General features: G+C 50.4%; 2 protein-coding genes across 6 annotated transcripts; one reads left to right on the top strand and one right to left on the bottom strand.

Annotated features, from left to right (window-relative positions):
- Nucleotides 1-1,388: 1,388 nt before the first annotated feature.
- LOC122391795 (GATOR complex protein NPRL3-like) lies at nt 1,389-8,677 on the bottom strand. Its single transcript, XM_043386043.1, has 12 exons — nt 8,615-8,677; nt 8,115-8,340; nt 6,079-6,188; nt 5,648-5,824; nt 4,987-5,107; nt 4,634-4,745; nt 4,006-4,114; nt 3,530-3,730; nt 3,284-3,381; nt 2,617-2,924; nt 2,203-2,347; nt 1,389-2,011 (listed from the first exon to the last, which is right to left on the bottom strand). The coding sequence occupies exons 2-12, from the start codon at nt 8,227-8,229 to the stop codon at nt 1,846-1,848; spliced, it is 1,662 nt and encodes a 553-aa protein (XP_043241978.1). The 5' UTR covers nt 8,230-8,340; nt 8,615-8,677; the 3' UTR covers nt 1,389-1,845.
- Nucleotides 8,678-8,853: 176 nt separating this feature from the next.
- Nucleotides 8,854-12,417, top strand: LOC122391796 (prefoldin subunit 6-like). 5 transcript variants are annotated; one of them, XM_043386046.1, is made up of 5 exons: nt 8,854-8,930; nt 10,209-10,313; nt 11,038-11,108; nt 11,367-11,491; nt 11,803-12,417. In XM_043386046.1, the coding sequence occupies exons 2-5, from the start codon at nt 10,250-10,252 to the stop codon at nt 11,909-11,911; spliced, it is 369 nt and encodes a 122-aa protein (XP_043241981.1). In that variant the 5' UTR covers nt 8,854-8,930; nt 10,209-10,249; the 3' UTR covers nt 11,912-12,417. The 5 variants fall into 5 exon arrangements, with proteins under 5 accessions (XP_043241981.1, XP_043241980.1, XP_043241982.1 ...); XM_043386045.1 differs by having other exon boundaries at nt 8,862-8,892; XM_043386047.1 differs by having other exon boundaries at nt 8,866-8,888.
- The last annotated feature ends 2,231 nt before the right edge of the window (nt 12,418-14,648 follow it).

The raw sequence follows: 14,648 nt of genomic DNA, 5'->3' as shown, positions 1-14,648 counted from the left end.
CATTCCTATAGCCTACATCCCAGAAGTTTGAACCTCGAGCTTTTACTTGAGGAAATCAGCATGAAAATTTCGTATACCTATCCCAAAGCTTTCACATCGGTGACCTAATGTCAAGTCATAGATAACATGAATGACCCCTTTGACCCCTTTATGCCCCTCAGCTCATCTCAGGTCATGAAACATCTCCAACAGTTTTTTCCCCACAACTTTATGTAGTAACATGCTAGAGCGCTGAAACAGTATGAATGTGTTCAGCTCAACAATGCCAATCAAATGACATGCAACATGACCTTTTCCGTGATCTGGAACAGGGGTTAAATTTTGAAGTTGACCTTTTCAGGTCAACTTATAGTTCATTCAACGCGTCTCGGCGAGACAAACGCGATGCCGGTAAAATCAGCGTCATACAAGCTTTAAGTCCAAAGCTATGATGCAAAAACCTTTTCCGCAAAAACGTCAGCCTGGAAGCTAAAACGTTTATCTTAGGTCAAATCTGAGAGCATTTCTCAGAAAGGCCTTTGAAAGCGCTATCGAATGGGCTTTCCCGCGGCATTGCAGCTCTATTGGTTCCTGACTTATGCGCGTATTTGTGAAAAGTTGTCCAAATCGGGAATAAAATTTCGTGAAAATTTTACAATTGGTGACCTGTAGTGACCTCAGCGGACCTGATAAAAAAAAAATGATGTAGGTACTTCTGAAAGATACTGTAGCGAGTTATCTGTTGCTTTTTACCTCGTCTTTCTAGCTTGCTTACTTTCCGAGATAACCTGGTGTGGCCAAAAAGCCCACACCATTTTGGCGAAGCTGGCTGAGAGGCCCACCCGGGCGCTGGGTAAACAAAACATCCATAGTTTTGTCTTACGTTGACTACATATTACTCCTCACGTTGATTTAGAGACAATATTTCGCTATTGTAGCAAATTGAGGTCGTCAGTTTTACTGGGGACGGTCCCCAGTAACCCAAAAGTTACTGGGGACCGGTCCCCAGTGTCCCCAGTGGTGGTTACGCGCCTGTCTGCAGGAGTGTATAGCGACAAAATGACCCCTTCCTCGTTCGAGTAGATCAAAACGAGTGATTTTCAGTAGGTACATACCTAACTACCGAAGTAGGTACCTACCAATTGAATAAGGTGATGAAATTGACTAATTAGTAATTTTCATACTTAATTTCAAACAACCAAACGGTGAACCTGGGTCGTGAACCAGCACATTGAATCTCTGTTGCCCCGGTTTATCGATATAACCCCATGCGCATCCCCGATTGCTTTGCGTCAGTCGCCAAATCACCATCACCCGAGGCCGAGCCGAACCCAACGGCAAAACAACCGTATCTGAGGTCCTGTACGAGCGAAAGGAGCGAGGAGCATCGACGCGATGCAAGAAACATCTGTATAAAATGTCATTTATCACGAGCCATGTGTCATCGGTAACATACAAGTTACTCAGCACGATCATCCAATTCAATATTGCGGCGCCGTTAACACTCTGTCTCAACACCCTCGGTACCCGTGGGAGGGATCGATACATCAGGAACAAAAGCACATGCACCTAAAATGCTACATCACAATCCTAAAGTTTACCCCGTAAGCGACTTTCCGGACCTGAGCGACCTACCCATTGAATACGGGACGTCGTCCTGCACAAGGCGTCGAGAGCTCCAACAACGACCGTACGACGTTCGCTAGCACGTTGAGCCGTCCCTGCGCTGCAGTTACGGTCCACGATCGCCGTGCCACGCGGAGCTCTCGCCACCGGTACCGCGCAGCGACGAGCCGTCACTACCACAGCCATTACGACGAGGCCGCTGAAACACGAGCCGACGCCGGCCGAGCGCCGTCCGTGCAATCAGTCGCAGCGGCTGTCGTGGTGGACGGACATCTCGTCGCAGCGCTGACACGTGGTGAGCACGTCACCAAACTCCTCCAGTACCTGGTGAATCTGCCAGCGGCGCACGTTCTCCCGGTACATTATCTCCTCCAGGTGGTGCGTACCGTTAAAGTACTGCAGCAGCCTGGCAGAAAACGGAGAGCGGGGATGTCAATCGGACGTCATCATAGCGAGAGGACGTCACAGACGTGTGGCTGATTGGCCAACCGGCAGTCGCAAAGCACATCACAGCCCTGCGACCTGCGTCATTCGCGGTCATGAAACATTTCCCCTTGAACAGCACACATGAACAAATCACCCAGACTCAGTACGGACCTGGTGAAGAGCCGGAGTTTGTCGGGGTCCTTGGCGGCGGGCACCTTGAGAACGGCCTCTCGCTCCGGGTCGGTGAGCGAGGCCAGCGACGCCTCCGCCAGCTGGTCCAGGGAGGGGGCGCTCACGGGCGGCGCGCCGTCCGCCACTGGGCACAAAGGGCACGGGTCAGGTCACAGACGACCGGCACATCGAGAAACTAACTCAGTGGAACCCATGACAAATTTATACAGTTCTTAGAAGTCACACATAACTGCTCAGGCTAGGTATCGCGTTAAACAGTCGAATCCTCAAACCAATAACATTTGCTGAGATTATCCGTTGAGTTAGACCTTGCTGTATGTGAAAACGGCAGCATATTCGCTCGTTTCAGCAGCCCGTTATTCGACAGCATGCAGCAGACATCACGCCACTGACCGGAGCTGGTGTCGGAGGCGGTGTTGGCGGCGGCCGACAGGCTGTCCGGGGTCGACTGGCGGCTGCCCGGCGCCGGCCCGCCGCTCGGCAGCCGCATGGTCGGCGTGAAGAACACATAGCAGTGGAGCTGCATGAGCAGCCGGCGCTGCAGCAGCCACACGAGCACCTGCACCTTGGTGGGCAGCTGGTGGTGCGCAGAGAACGGCGTCACCTTCTGGCTCAGCGTCGACGGCATCGAGTACTCGGACAACACCTGGTGCAGGTTCTGGCCAAACTCCTCCGCAAAGTCGCTCGCCAGCTTCGAGTTCCTGCCATAAACGGGTCCGAGAACTTAGTAACACATCACGAATACGTTTAGAGGCATTGCTTTCATGCCACAAGATAAGAGAAAACGGGCCCACCGAGAAGCGGGCAGCCCACATCAATAGTGTGACGGTTACAATGAAGTTGGTGAACCTTCAGCAAGCTGCTGAGTGCTGATACGAACCTTCATTCATATCTTCTAACATTTCTAGACATGAAATGGTTGCTCGGCAGCTCCATTATTTATAAAATGTAAACGTGAACGACTCGAACACTGGCCTACCACGCACTAGCTACGATAAAAATGCACATCAATTCCATCGGAAAATTAGAAGCTCCATTACACAAGTGTCAGCCGACTCACAGTTTGGTGGGTGCGTGTGGCGAGATGACGTAGATATTCTTCTCACACAGCGGGTAGATAATGGTCGCCTTGGCCCAGTACACCAGCTGGCTGGTTAGCTGAAAACGCACGGAATATCGGTCATCATTCACAACTCCGGACACGTTCAAACATCAAACAATGACCATCCACAAAGAAGATAGCACGCCACACGTTATTTTAGAAGGTCGAGCTGAAGCCCCCGCCCTGCCGGAGTGACAGCCTCACCTCGAACACGTGCCTCAGTGTGAGGTCGGCGTCGGCGGCCAGGTGCTGCAGACTGCGCACCGGGTTGGCGACGCGCACCAGCCGGCGCAGCGTGGGCGACGAGTCGGGGCTGAGCGAGGCCACCAGTTGGCGCTGCTCCTCCAGCAGCAGCAGCGTGTGGAACGGCTGCAGCAGTCGCACGCACCGGTAGATGTCCTCCGGCTGCCGGGCAGAGGGCGCAGACTGCAGGTTATATGTGGGTCAGCGGCACTCGGTGGAGTCGGACGTGGTATGTCATTCGCCTTCGGCCTGATGGGGAGCTTGGGTAGCACTAGACTGTTTGAATGGCGATCCATCAGCCTAAGTACTCGCCTCTAACACGCACTGCGTAAAGCTCTGAATATGGTATCGCACATCAAGCTAGTGGATATATTGTGTGAATCCACGCCCTCGCGGACCATTCACAGTGGCCTGTGCGATGTGAAATGTTCGCCCACCTCCACTGTGCGCTCCTCCAAGTGCAGTTTGTGAATCTTCTGCGGCAGACAGAAGCTGACGTCGATCCAGCCGCCGATGCTCAGGTGCACGGTGCCCGTCTGCACCAGCCTAGGGACACGTCCGGGCAGACAGTCGCTGAATGGTACCGACACCCGCCGCGGGACGAGAAACGACGGGTGCTCTGCTACGGGCAGACGTGATCGGGTGTAACCTTTGCTAAGCTGTGGCGTTTTTTCATTGAACTTATGGCTGGTGCGGTGAATTCAAGGAAAAGGTTAAACTTCTCTTTACAAAAAAAAAAATCCCAAAAGATAGGTCAGTGACAGCCGGCGTATGGATCAGGAAAAATCAGACGGCAACTGGCCAAAGACAACACATTGCATTTCCAGAGGAACAAAGGCTGAACGAGAGAACGAACATGAGGTCAATGTCAAGTCAATGTCGAGGTCAAGCTTCAATGCATGCAACCTAACTCTAATCTAACCTAGCCTTATGATTCAGTTGTCCGTGTACCCTTAACGATTTCTCACTCGCATCCCTCATAACCCCCCAAATAGTCTTAGTTTGCCCCCTAACTGCCCCAGCGCCTAGTGTCGCGGACCAGTCCCACCAGCGGAGGTGCCGTACCCATCATAGACGGCCTTCAGCTCGCGCGCCAGCTGACTGGTGGCCAGCACCTGGGCGAAGGGCGACTCCCGGGGCGAATCCTGCTGCGAGGAGGCGTGGTCGTCGTGCACGGCTGTCGGAGAGGGAGAGGGCGCCACGTCAGACACTGCTCGGGCGGTAGGGGAGGCGGGTGGGAAAATTCGTCAATCGGATAACTCACGGCAGATATACGGAAGTGAGCAGCGGAATTTTAGCTAACAGTCGTACTTTTGGGCATCCTAGTCCGGTCCTCAAAGCTGTTGATTGATCAGTAGTAAGCAATTCGAGTACAACAAAGCCGTGTAATTTACAGACCTATCGGGAGCGCCGCCCACCTAGCATCTTTTTGGCCTGTTTGGTGATGTAGCGGCACCGCTTCTCCTCGTGGTACACGGCGATGCCGACGCGCCGACTCAGGTCATGGTAGCAGTTCACCACGGAGTGGTTCGCCTTAGCCTGCGGCACGCGGCAGCTGGGTCAGGTTTCTGGGGAAGGATGGAGGAGGGAACTCAGACAACTCTGTATCAGTGTCCCAAAATTGAGTTTTGTCTTGGGTGTCAGAGGGGAAAATTTCCCACCAAAAAGAGGGGAGAGAGTGAAAAACTGCTGATTTGATTAGATCCAAAAAGAGTGAAAAACGACAAAAAGCATTATACTTTATTCTACGTTGTAGGCTGCTTGATGCTAAACCTGGCATCCACACAACTGCTCTTTCTATAGGTAAAAAATCTAGGTTTTCTTGGTTGGGAGTGGAAAATTGTTCTTAAAAATTGGTGGTGAGAGTGGAAAATGAATTTCATTTGGATGTCGTTTCCCACCCAAATCGACAAATTTTGGGACATTGCTCTGTATACGAAGTCTTATACAGAGGTATAAGGAGGTCTATGCTGGGTTTACATAGAATTACGCAATTTCAGTTCAGGCCAACTACGATTAATAATCGTTGGACTGCTGGAAGACCAAGTGTTGCAGCGACCGTCCCGAGGCTGTTCTCACCCAGAGCGCGAACACGATGTGGAACAGGTGGATGGTGGACTTGTTCTCGTCGTTAGAGGTTCGCCGGTGGTCGGCCTGGATGGAGATCGGGTGTCCGACGAACCGCACATCGTTCACCTTTACCTCGAATTTCTGGCCGACCAGGCGCGACTGGACGGCGCACAGGTTCGACAGCACCTGACGGGCACGGAGCCGGGAATATCTGGTCAGGGGGACCGCGAGAGCGATCATAGGTAGCTGTCCCCGACTCCTGTTCACTACAAACTACCGACGGGTGAAACCCAGCCACATAGGTACCTCAGTGAGTAGACTGCCTAAACACCTCGCACAAGTGGCGTTCGGAAAAGTGACAATCAAATGAAAATAATATTTGTCTACATATAAGGACACCACTCCCAGTTTATAGCAGCATGAATGTTACTTTTCATTACCTTGTCCGTGAATCCGACCAGCCGGTGGTTGCTTATGTTAGAGGAATGACGAGTCCGTATCGCAAAGAGGTCTTCGGTCACATCCAGCGCATACGGGTTCTGACGGTAGCCTGTGGAAAAGGTTAGTAATTATCTTCGCAGCAAATAAGACGCAATACATTACGGTAGCAAAAACAGCAGTAGTCTCCAACAGCGAGCAACAGCAGTCCGTATCAAGCAGTGACTGTTGAGACAAGTGGTTCCAATGCAACGGTCGCGACCCCGACTGAGAAAATGTGTCCATTTTGAGGGGTAACAGACTAGGAGCGTCAAAGCTAAGCACACACGACCACGACACAAAACGATACAGGCGTTCAATGAAATGAATGAAGTTGAAAGGAAGGACGGGTTAACAGATCGCATGCGATGCCACGGCCGGCTCGATTTCAAGTCAATAGTTCTGGAGGGCGACAAGGGCGACCACAGAATGGGTCAGAAAATGAAACCAATGTCTCACAGCTGCAGGACGCTAGTCTGCTCACCGGACAGATAATAACTATCGAGACTTGTCCCGCCCGACAGGAAGTTTTTCGTCTCAGGTAATTACGAGCTCGTACAGTGGTGCCTCACCTATGCCAGAGCCTATCGAACACAAACACGAGATGGCTATTATGTTGGCCTCTAACTGATAACTGACGGGCCGAAACGTAGCACGAACAATGAGATTGTATTCTACAGCTGACCAGAGCTTCTGTCAAGAGCCCAAAACTCTTCTGATGCCGTCCACCTCTAATCTTCATGCGGAGCCAGTGCTTCCTAAGCCACCGCTCTCTGCCGTCGACGGACCATTCACGCTGCTTTCAGAGCCAGTACTGCTTCTCTATCGATAGGTTTCCGGAATGCGGTAGGCGACTGAGGTACTGAAGCACCTCAGCCAGGCAGTACATCAAGTTGCCGGGCTGCCGCTCGCCGTGTCTGGTTCGGCGGGCCGGTCGCCTGATCGATCGGCAGTCATTCTGCCCGTTCTACCTGGTCGAGGGGAGTCCGGACTCAGCCTCAAGTACCGGCAGCGCCACTACTACCCGTGCCGCCACATGTGTCCAGTTTCCAGACTACAAGGGATTCGAAATTTCGACAAGGTTTCGGGAGTCGGTAACATTTTGTTGTGGATCTCTCTAGGGCTGTCACAGGACCAAGTGGACGAGGGGAAAAGGTTCCATGCCAGTCTCTTTCGAGGGTCCATGTGGCCTAATGCAGGCCCCTGGTGTCCCAGCATCTTAAGTAGGGGCCCACATCGACCTTTAAGACCCCATGGTGGCTGCCATTGACCCAAACCGACTTCCGAGGGCCCACACAATCCTCTGAACTCTGAAGGCCCCACAATTCAGCCTTGACCATGCGACCTGAGGCACAGCCTCTGAAGGGCCATGCAGACCTCTCTGGGTCAGCTGGAGGCCCACATTAGCGTCTAATGGTTTCTATCAGCACATGTGAGTCACTCAAGCCTGGAGGGTCTCACATTCATCTGGTCTTGTCACTCACTTGCCCAAAAAAGGCTCCATGTGTATGAAGGCCAAACACATGAGGCGAGCATGAGCTAGGACTTAGGAACCAGACAAAGACTTCTGTTCTGAGCTCCATTCTGAGGGCCCCAAGCAGTCTCTAAGGGGCCATATGGATCTCTGAGGATTTCAAACTAGCCAGTAGCCACAGGGCACAACCTAGTCACAACCAAGTGACACATTCCAGGGGTGCTGAGAGGTGTTACTCCTCACTATTGATATTCAGCCCACTAGTTATGTTGCAGGGAAAAGTCTACAATAGTCACTGAAGCAAGACCATTTGTGAACATATACATAATATTTGACCATGGTACTTTATGTTATGATTGGTAGACACACATAAGGTGCCTTATGACTTGAGATCGTTTTGCTTTTGGGTTAGAATTCCTTGAACTGGCTTAACTTTGGTGAAACTGACCCCACAGTCATGAACCATGAAGATGAGTAAACAAAAACTGAGTGATACCTTCAACTCGTAAACTGAGTGATACTTACTTTTGGTGGTAGATTTGGTTGGTTCGCTGCATGTATATGGGTATCGAAACAGCAGCCTGTCTCCCTTGCTTCCATTTTCAACTAATATTATGCTAAGTGGATTTAACTCTGCCATGTCAGGTTGACAAATAGTAGGTAGGTACCTATCTACATATCAATATTACTGCAAAACTCTGACATGTAGTCTTGCTTAGTTCTGTTGTCATTCAATCAGCAGACTTTTGCCCTGCGGGAAAGAATCACAGTTAACATACCTATATGGGTAGATACCTAGGTAGGTGCATAAGTAGGCACCTACCTAATTGTAATCAAGGAGTTCTATAGCCTTGAATCAAACACAATCCAAGTTTGAAGTCACCAATAACAAGTTTGGTTGGTATGATATCGTCTCATGAACATAATCTGAATCATCAAAATAGTATCATAGACACTTAAAACAATCTAATTTGAATAAGTAACTGTCAAATGTCAACACGAATATTGCATTTCTATCACTGAACTCTATAATGATTTCTATAGATGGCCTTTTGCTTTTGCACTACTCAGTGTTAGTAACCATTTATAACCATTTCTAGCGATTATGTTCAGCAAAAGCAGGTTATGTCCAGGTTGCTTAGCAACTTGCGCGTTTTAGATGAATTTTCTGTTTGTGAAGGGGAGTTGCCTAGTGATTTGCAGTTGACGCTTTTGCGGCATTCAATGTGGAACAGATAATTTTGTCGTTTCTCACTTTTGAGTTTTGAGCATTTCATTGCTTTGATTCGCGGATAGCACGTGTGTTAGTGGGCTCTCTCTATCGTCTGGATAAGTGTGGGGGTGAGCGGTTTGGAGTGGTGGCCGGGAAGTTGTTAATTATTTGTATATGTCATCCTTATTAACCGTTATAAATTTTCAGAACCTTCCCTTTTTTGAAACATTGTTTGTCCATTTATTTTTTATCTCAATTTGCATCGGACCTCACTCCCTGACCCCCAAAGTGAAACCACAATGCAAATACACTACACATCATCAGCATGATGGGGTAGCTTAAAGCTTGAGCCAACAAATCACAGCACATGGTCTAGGAACAGAGCCATATAATTTTGGTTCTGTTTAAACCATTGAAAAACCCACATGCTTAAACCCTCGTCCGTAGTGGTGTTTTGCAAGCTCAAGCTGCGAATTTTTGGGGGGAAGGTCCGTTGAACCCCCTTGCCATTTGGCCCCTGATCAAGCTAGAGCTTTGCAGAAAACGAGCGGTTCCTAAGGTCCGAGGTTAAGCTTCCTGGTCAAGTCAATGACCCAATATTCAGGAAAGCCGGACTTGCTAAAGCTATGTAAAGTGATGTTGAGTGTTTTCCGGGGTGCTGATCATGAATTTTATGCTGGTTATGACCACAGGTGGAGGTGATGCATTTGGGCAGGGGTGACAGGTCAGGTCATTGGTCAAACTGCAGGGGTCCTGCCGGGCACAGCCACAGGCTGTCCATAGAAGGTGTCAACCACCACTCACCACTGACCACTGATAGTTTGTAATATGCTACAAAGCCACCAAACAAATGTACAAAAGTGTGCCAAATTCAAAAGCAGCTGCTACTGCCTACTACCCTAGTGTAAAACAAAAAAAGTGAACCAAGATCATCAAAGGTCAATGACCGTGACCTGACCCTCAGCTTCATGTGACCTTGACACCCACCATAATGCATGGGATTGGGACCAGCATCAATTCACTTGTCTGAATGTTAACAATCATAGGAAGATTGCAGTAAACATATTTGCAAAGCAGTGAAGCTATTTGTTACAGCTGTCAGCTGTTCTATATGCTAGTTATCTGCCCTCTTAACTAGCCATTTTGATCCACGTATTATCCTGGGGTGAGGCAAGGCATGTTGCTTGACTGAGTGCTGTGGTAGTGACTTTGTGCAGGTGCTTGGCAGTTGGAGTTGAGGCTGTAAGCTCCCATTGTGATTGCTCCTCAAAACACACTCAACACTTGGGTACCTTAGGTCAACCCTATTGTAATCAACCAACGTTGTATGCATTCTTATATGCTTACTGCTTTGTCTGCATGAATCAAATGGATTGGTGATTGGTAACATGTGTTTTGTTTTGCAGTGCTTCTTCTTTTGAGTCTAAGTGCTAGATAATAAAAGATTATGGCAGAAGCCATCCAAAAAAAGTTTCATACAGAAGTTGAGAAGTTCAAGCAACTACAGAAAGGTGAGAGAAATATTTTTGGCTCATGCAACGTAGAGCAGGCCAGTGGGCACCACCTATATTTGCCTAAACATTGCTAGTGGTCAAGTAGTCACATAATAGTTTAGTCAGTGGAGGCACAGCAGGTGTCCATATCACTCCAATCATTCTAGAGTTGGAGAAGCAAGTCTCGCATTTGTACACATACACAATAAGAACCCAACTGACATGTATGCTCAAGCTCGTCCATGTTTTTGTTCCTGATCACATGTTTTGAGCACTACAACGTAAGCTGGAGTTCAGCGTAATTAGTCCCACCATTCCACAAAAATTGTAAGAAAGATCCAAGTCTTCAACTGGTGAGTAGCATGTCCTGTGATTGGAAACTTGATTGATGAGATTGGCCAGATTTATAAGACCTTTATTCAAATCAGGCACAATTGGTCATTGAGATTAGGGTATTAGATCACAATTGTGATAAGGGTTCCTGCGACCAGGACAATTACTTTTCCTGCAATTAATGTCCCCACACTGTCTTGCCCCCTTTCATTGGGAGGTGTGGGGGGAGTGTAGTGAGTGCATTTGGTCCGAGTTTGATTGCTCGCAGCTGCTATCCAAACTACTGGTCGGTGGAACCATTATCTTGAGACAAATGCACAGTTGAGAACATAGGACAGACAGGTCTAGCTGAAAAATGTCATGCTCACTGGTAATAAGACACTCACCTACCATTCATGTACTTTTTCAGATTACCAAAAAGCTTTGGCAGCTCGACAAACCCTCGATGGCCAGATGAATGAAAATGCTTTGGTCAAAGAGGTATGTAATGTTTGAAGTTGTTGTTAATAGCTCAATTCAGGGATACAAGTACATTGCAGATCAATGAAGGTATGACAGCGGTGTGCTCACGCCACGGAGCAAAATGTTTTAGTTCAATGTGTATGATGAATGTGAAAACTTTGTTCGTTACCGTTCTTATCGTTTTCCGTGGTTAAATATTAGACTCTCGAGTCAGTGTTCGTCAATCTCACGTCAGTCCGTTTTTGATATTTGACTGGTAATTCATGCCTCCCTCAGGAGATGTCTCTTCTAGAGGACGGCGCCAAAGTTTACAAGCTGATCGGCCCGGTACTGGTCAAACAGGACCCGGAGGAAGCCAGCCAAAACGTGGCCAAGCGACTCGACTACATCAAGGGAGAACTGTGAGTCGCCGTCAACTTTGCTTTTTATCGTGACGTTCTTCGCATTGTACGTTGCATTCGTACTACAGGGCATTGCATTATTTCTGTGGGATTTCCTTGTCTTAGATAATATAATGTGTACTGCGGCTGTATCCTGTTTGTGGTTGCCAAACTCGCCATCTACATTCTACTAGCCATTAATTATTGACGTTTGAAAGCGAAAATGAACATTGCAAACTTCTACTAACGTCTGTCCTGGGGCCACCATCCCCTTTATTTCGCTGTCGGTGCCAGAAGCGGTTCCTCACGAATCCCCTGTGTGCCCCGCCCAGGAAGCGGCACGATGACCTGCTGAAGGACCTGGAGTCGAAACAGGAGGCCAGTCGGGAGGCGGTGGGGAAGCTTCAGCTCCAGCTGCGGCAGACACAGAGCAAGGGCTAGCCGACGGACGGAGACGCGGTGCGTGTGGTGAGACGGGCGGGCGACCCGAACTCGGGGAGCCGCCCGGCGCGGGAGGGAGGGACACAGACTCGGTGGGCGGAGCTGGGAGCTCGGAAGGTAACTACTAATCAGAGTTCCCCCCGATGGTGACACTGTGTTCCGTCGGCTGGTGCGTGTGGTGATCCGCTGGTGTACTTGGATTGTGACGTGGACACAGATGTGGTCAGTGAGGGGTGGGCTTCATTCTCCGTCTCGCGTGAATGCCGTGGGAGTGTCTACACTGATGCCGATTTGGTTGGTCTCATGCGTCCCGTATCGGTGGTGAAATCCAGTCTCACCTTGGTCACAGTCCCCGGCCCTACACAATAACTCTGGCAAATGTGTTCTCATTGCACAGGAGTTGTTATTAAAATATTGGCTCCTTTTTGCTGCGTTAAGAATTTGTTACGCTTTTTTGCATTGAATTGTCCTGTTAACATGTTTCTAATACAAGCAATGACCATGCATATAGTATTTGATCAGCGTGGTCACTGGTCATGTTTGTGCCATGAGCATATAGACGTAATGCCGTTTAATTTATATTGATGTGTGGCCGTAAAGACATACCGTTTTAGCACAACCCTGAAAAGGTACTCATTGGGTAGGTCAAAGTCATTAGTGCTAGACCTCAGCTCGAAACGAATGCATTGTGAAAACATGGAAGGGTTCTATGTCCTGGTATGTACCAAAGCCAAAAAACATCACTCACTCGGTAAAACCCACTCCATCAATTAAAGTTAGGACTTCCGCATTGTTCAGTGAATTGTTATTCCGCATCGATCAGTGAAAACTTTATGTTGTCCGGGAATCGTAAGTCTCATCAAACCAATGAGTATCGCACGATGCGGGAAGCAGTTCAACATCGAAACTGATAACAAGACTGATCAGAGTGACTATAAGAGTAGCGTGGCGACACAAATAAAAGCAAATATAGCCAGCGGAGACTGTACATACATAACCAGCACTGAACACACGTTGATGGATCGTTTCAATATCATTGTTAATGACAAACTAATACAGCATCTATCTTAGAGAAAAAATAACAGTAACATCGAAATGTCTTCCCAATGGTTCATCTATCTCCTGGAACCACCGCACAGTGCGCGGCATTGCCTCACTCTCTGGTGTATGCTAATTCGTAGATTCAGCATGGCCCACGAAGATGACACACAGATGGGTTGCACGTATCAGTGGGTCTATCACATCGTAAAACATCGGTCAAGTACACCCACGTCGGCTGAATAACGTCCTTGCGCAACAATTATCGATCGACCAGCGCACGATTTAGCGTTACAGTACACAGTGGCACCCGGCTCTCATCGGAGATGGTTAGTTGTGTCTGAGAGTAACAGTGCCTTTCAGCATCCATTTGTCTATAATCTGTGTGGGAGTTCAATACCCCAGCGCACGGCAAACCTAAACTAAACAGCTAAGCTACGCGCGGTTGAAAGGTTTTCAATATGCTGCCTGTCTTCGGCATAACGAAAATATCTGCCTAGTGTTAGCACTTAGCAGCTAAAATTGGTCTTTAAGGACTAGTGAGTAGTGACCCTAAGATAACAACATCATGGTTCTCCTTGTTCACATTGTTATAACAGCTACTTGTGAACAAGTGAACGTACAAACGTTAGTGAACTAGCTGCTTGGTCGGCCTCCCGTCGGCCGGTATCTCGCGTAACAGCCATCACAGTGTCGGTCTCTGCGCGCGTCCCGCGGTCGGGCGGCGCGTCTCAGGGCACCACCACGTCGGCCAGCGCCGCCAGGCCGGCCAGCCGCTCCCTGAACGTGCCCTCCTGGCACACGGACACGCCCAGACACTGGCTGAAACAGCAGCGCTGCGGCGCCGGGCAGTCGGCGCTGGCCGAGCAGCCGCGTCGGCGCCGGCTCAGCAGCGCGCAGTCCGGCTCCGGGCGGCACTGGCCGCCGTCTGAGGGGACGGAGACCGCCGGCGGCCGCTCGGTCCGCTCCTCCGTCACCGCCGGCGGCCGGCCCGAGGAGAACAGCAGCGGCCGCTCCGAGGAGGTATCGAGCACCTCCCGGTCCGGCTCCGGGAACGGGAACCGGAACGGGGCGTCCGCGTCCCCCGCGCCCTGGACCGGAGTAGCTGAGGAGCCGCCCGGGAACACGAACTGCGGGCGGGCGCCGGTCAGGCCGGCCAGCAGTGAGTCGCCGACCGGCGGACTCTCGGTGAATATCACCGGCCGGCCGGTGAGCGGCCGCACCGTCGGGGCGGGGGCGGCCGTGGGCGGGGGCGGTGGCGGCGAGGGGACCGCCAGCAGCTCGGCCGTGTCCTGCCTGTCCACGGGAGTGGCCGCCGCCGCCGCCGCCAGCGTCTGCAGAGGCTGGTCGGGTGGTGTGAGCAGCTCGGCGATCGGCGTGGACTGGTTGACGCTGCTCAGAACGGACGGCACACCGGGCCGGGGGATGGACACGACCACCGGCGAACCTGCGGGAAGGGAGTAGGTCACACTCTGGGACGAGGTCACCCCGGGGGTGGGGTGGGGGGGGGGCACTCCGGGGGTGGTCACACTGCCCCGAGAGCGAGAAGAGACATGAACACTGCCAAAAGATGACACGAGTTACAAGGCGCGACCTCCAGCCGGGAGTCGTGATCAGCGGCTTACTGTTCGGCTGTGTGATAGCATGCGATGGTCAGATGGACGACGCTCTACGCTCACTATCTATTCTGTTTTGACGA

This window comes from Amphibalanus amphitrite, unplaced genomic scaffold, assembly GCF_019059575.1.
Source record: "Amphibalanus amphitrite isolate SeventyFive unplaced genomic scaffold, NRLGWU_Aamphi_draft 000454F_arrow, whole genome shotgun sequence".
NCBI lineage: Eukaryota > Metazoa > Arthropoda > Thecostraca > Balanomorpha > Balanidae > Amphibalanus > Amphibalanus amphitrite.
The sequence above is the reverse complement of the archived record's forward strand: the minus strand, read 5'-3'. Positions and strand labels throughout refer to the sequence as shown.

Coding starts and splice junctions, on each gene's coding strand:
- LOC122391795 (XM_043386043.1), bottom strand. CDS start 8,229: ATGGCAGAGTTAAATCCACTTAGCATAATATTAGTTGAAAATGGAAGC. Junction 6,189..8,114: donor AACCAAATCTACCACCAAAA/GTAAGTATCACT, acceptor CCTTTTCCACAG/GCTACCGTCAGAACCCGTAT. Junction 2,925..3,283: donor CCACACGCACCCACCAAACT/GTGAGTCGGCTG, acceptor CGTTTATGGCAG/GAACTCGAAGCTGGCGAGCG.
- LOC122391796 (XM_043386046.1), top strand. CDS start 10,250: ATGGCAGAAGCCATCCAAAAAAAGTTTCATACAGAAGTTGAGAAGTTC. Junction 11,109..11,366: donor AAAATGCTTTGGTCAAAGAG/GTATGTAATGTT, acceptor TGCCTCCCTCAG/GAGATGTCTCTTCTAGAGGA. Junction 11,492..11,802: donor GACTACATCAAGGGAGAACT/GTGAGTCGCCGT, acceptor TGCCCCGCCCAG/GAAGCGGCACGATGACCTGC.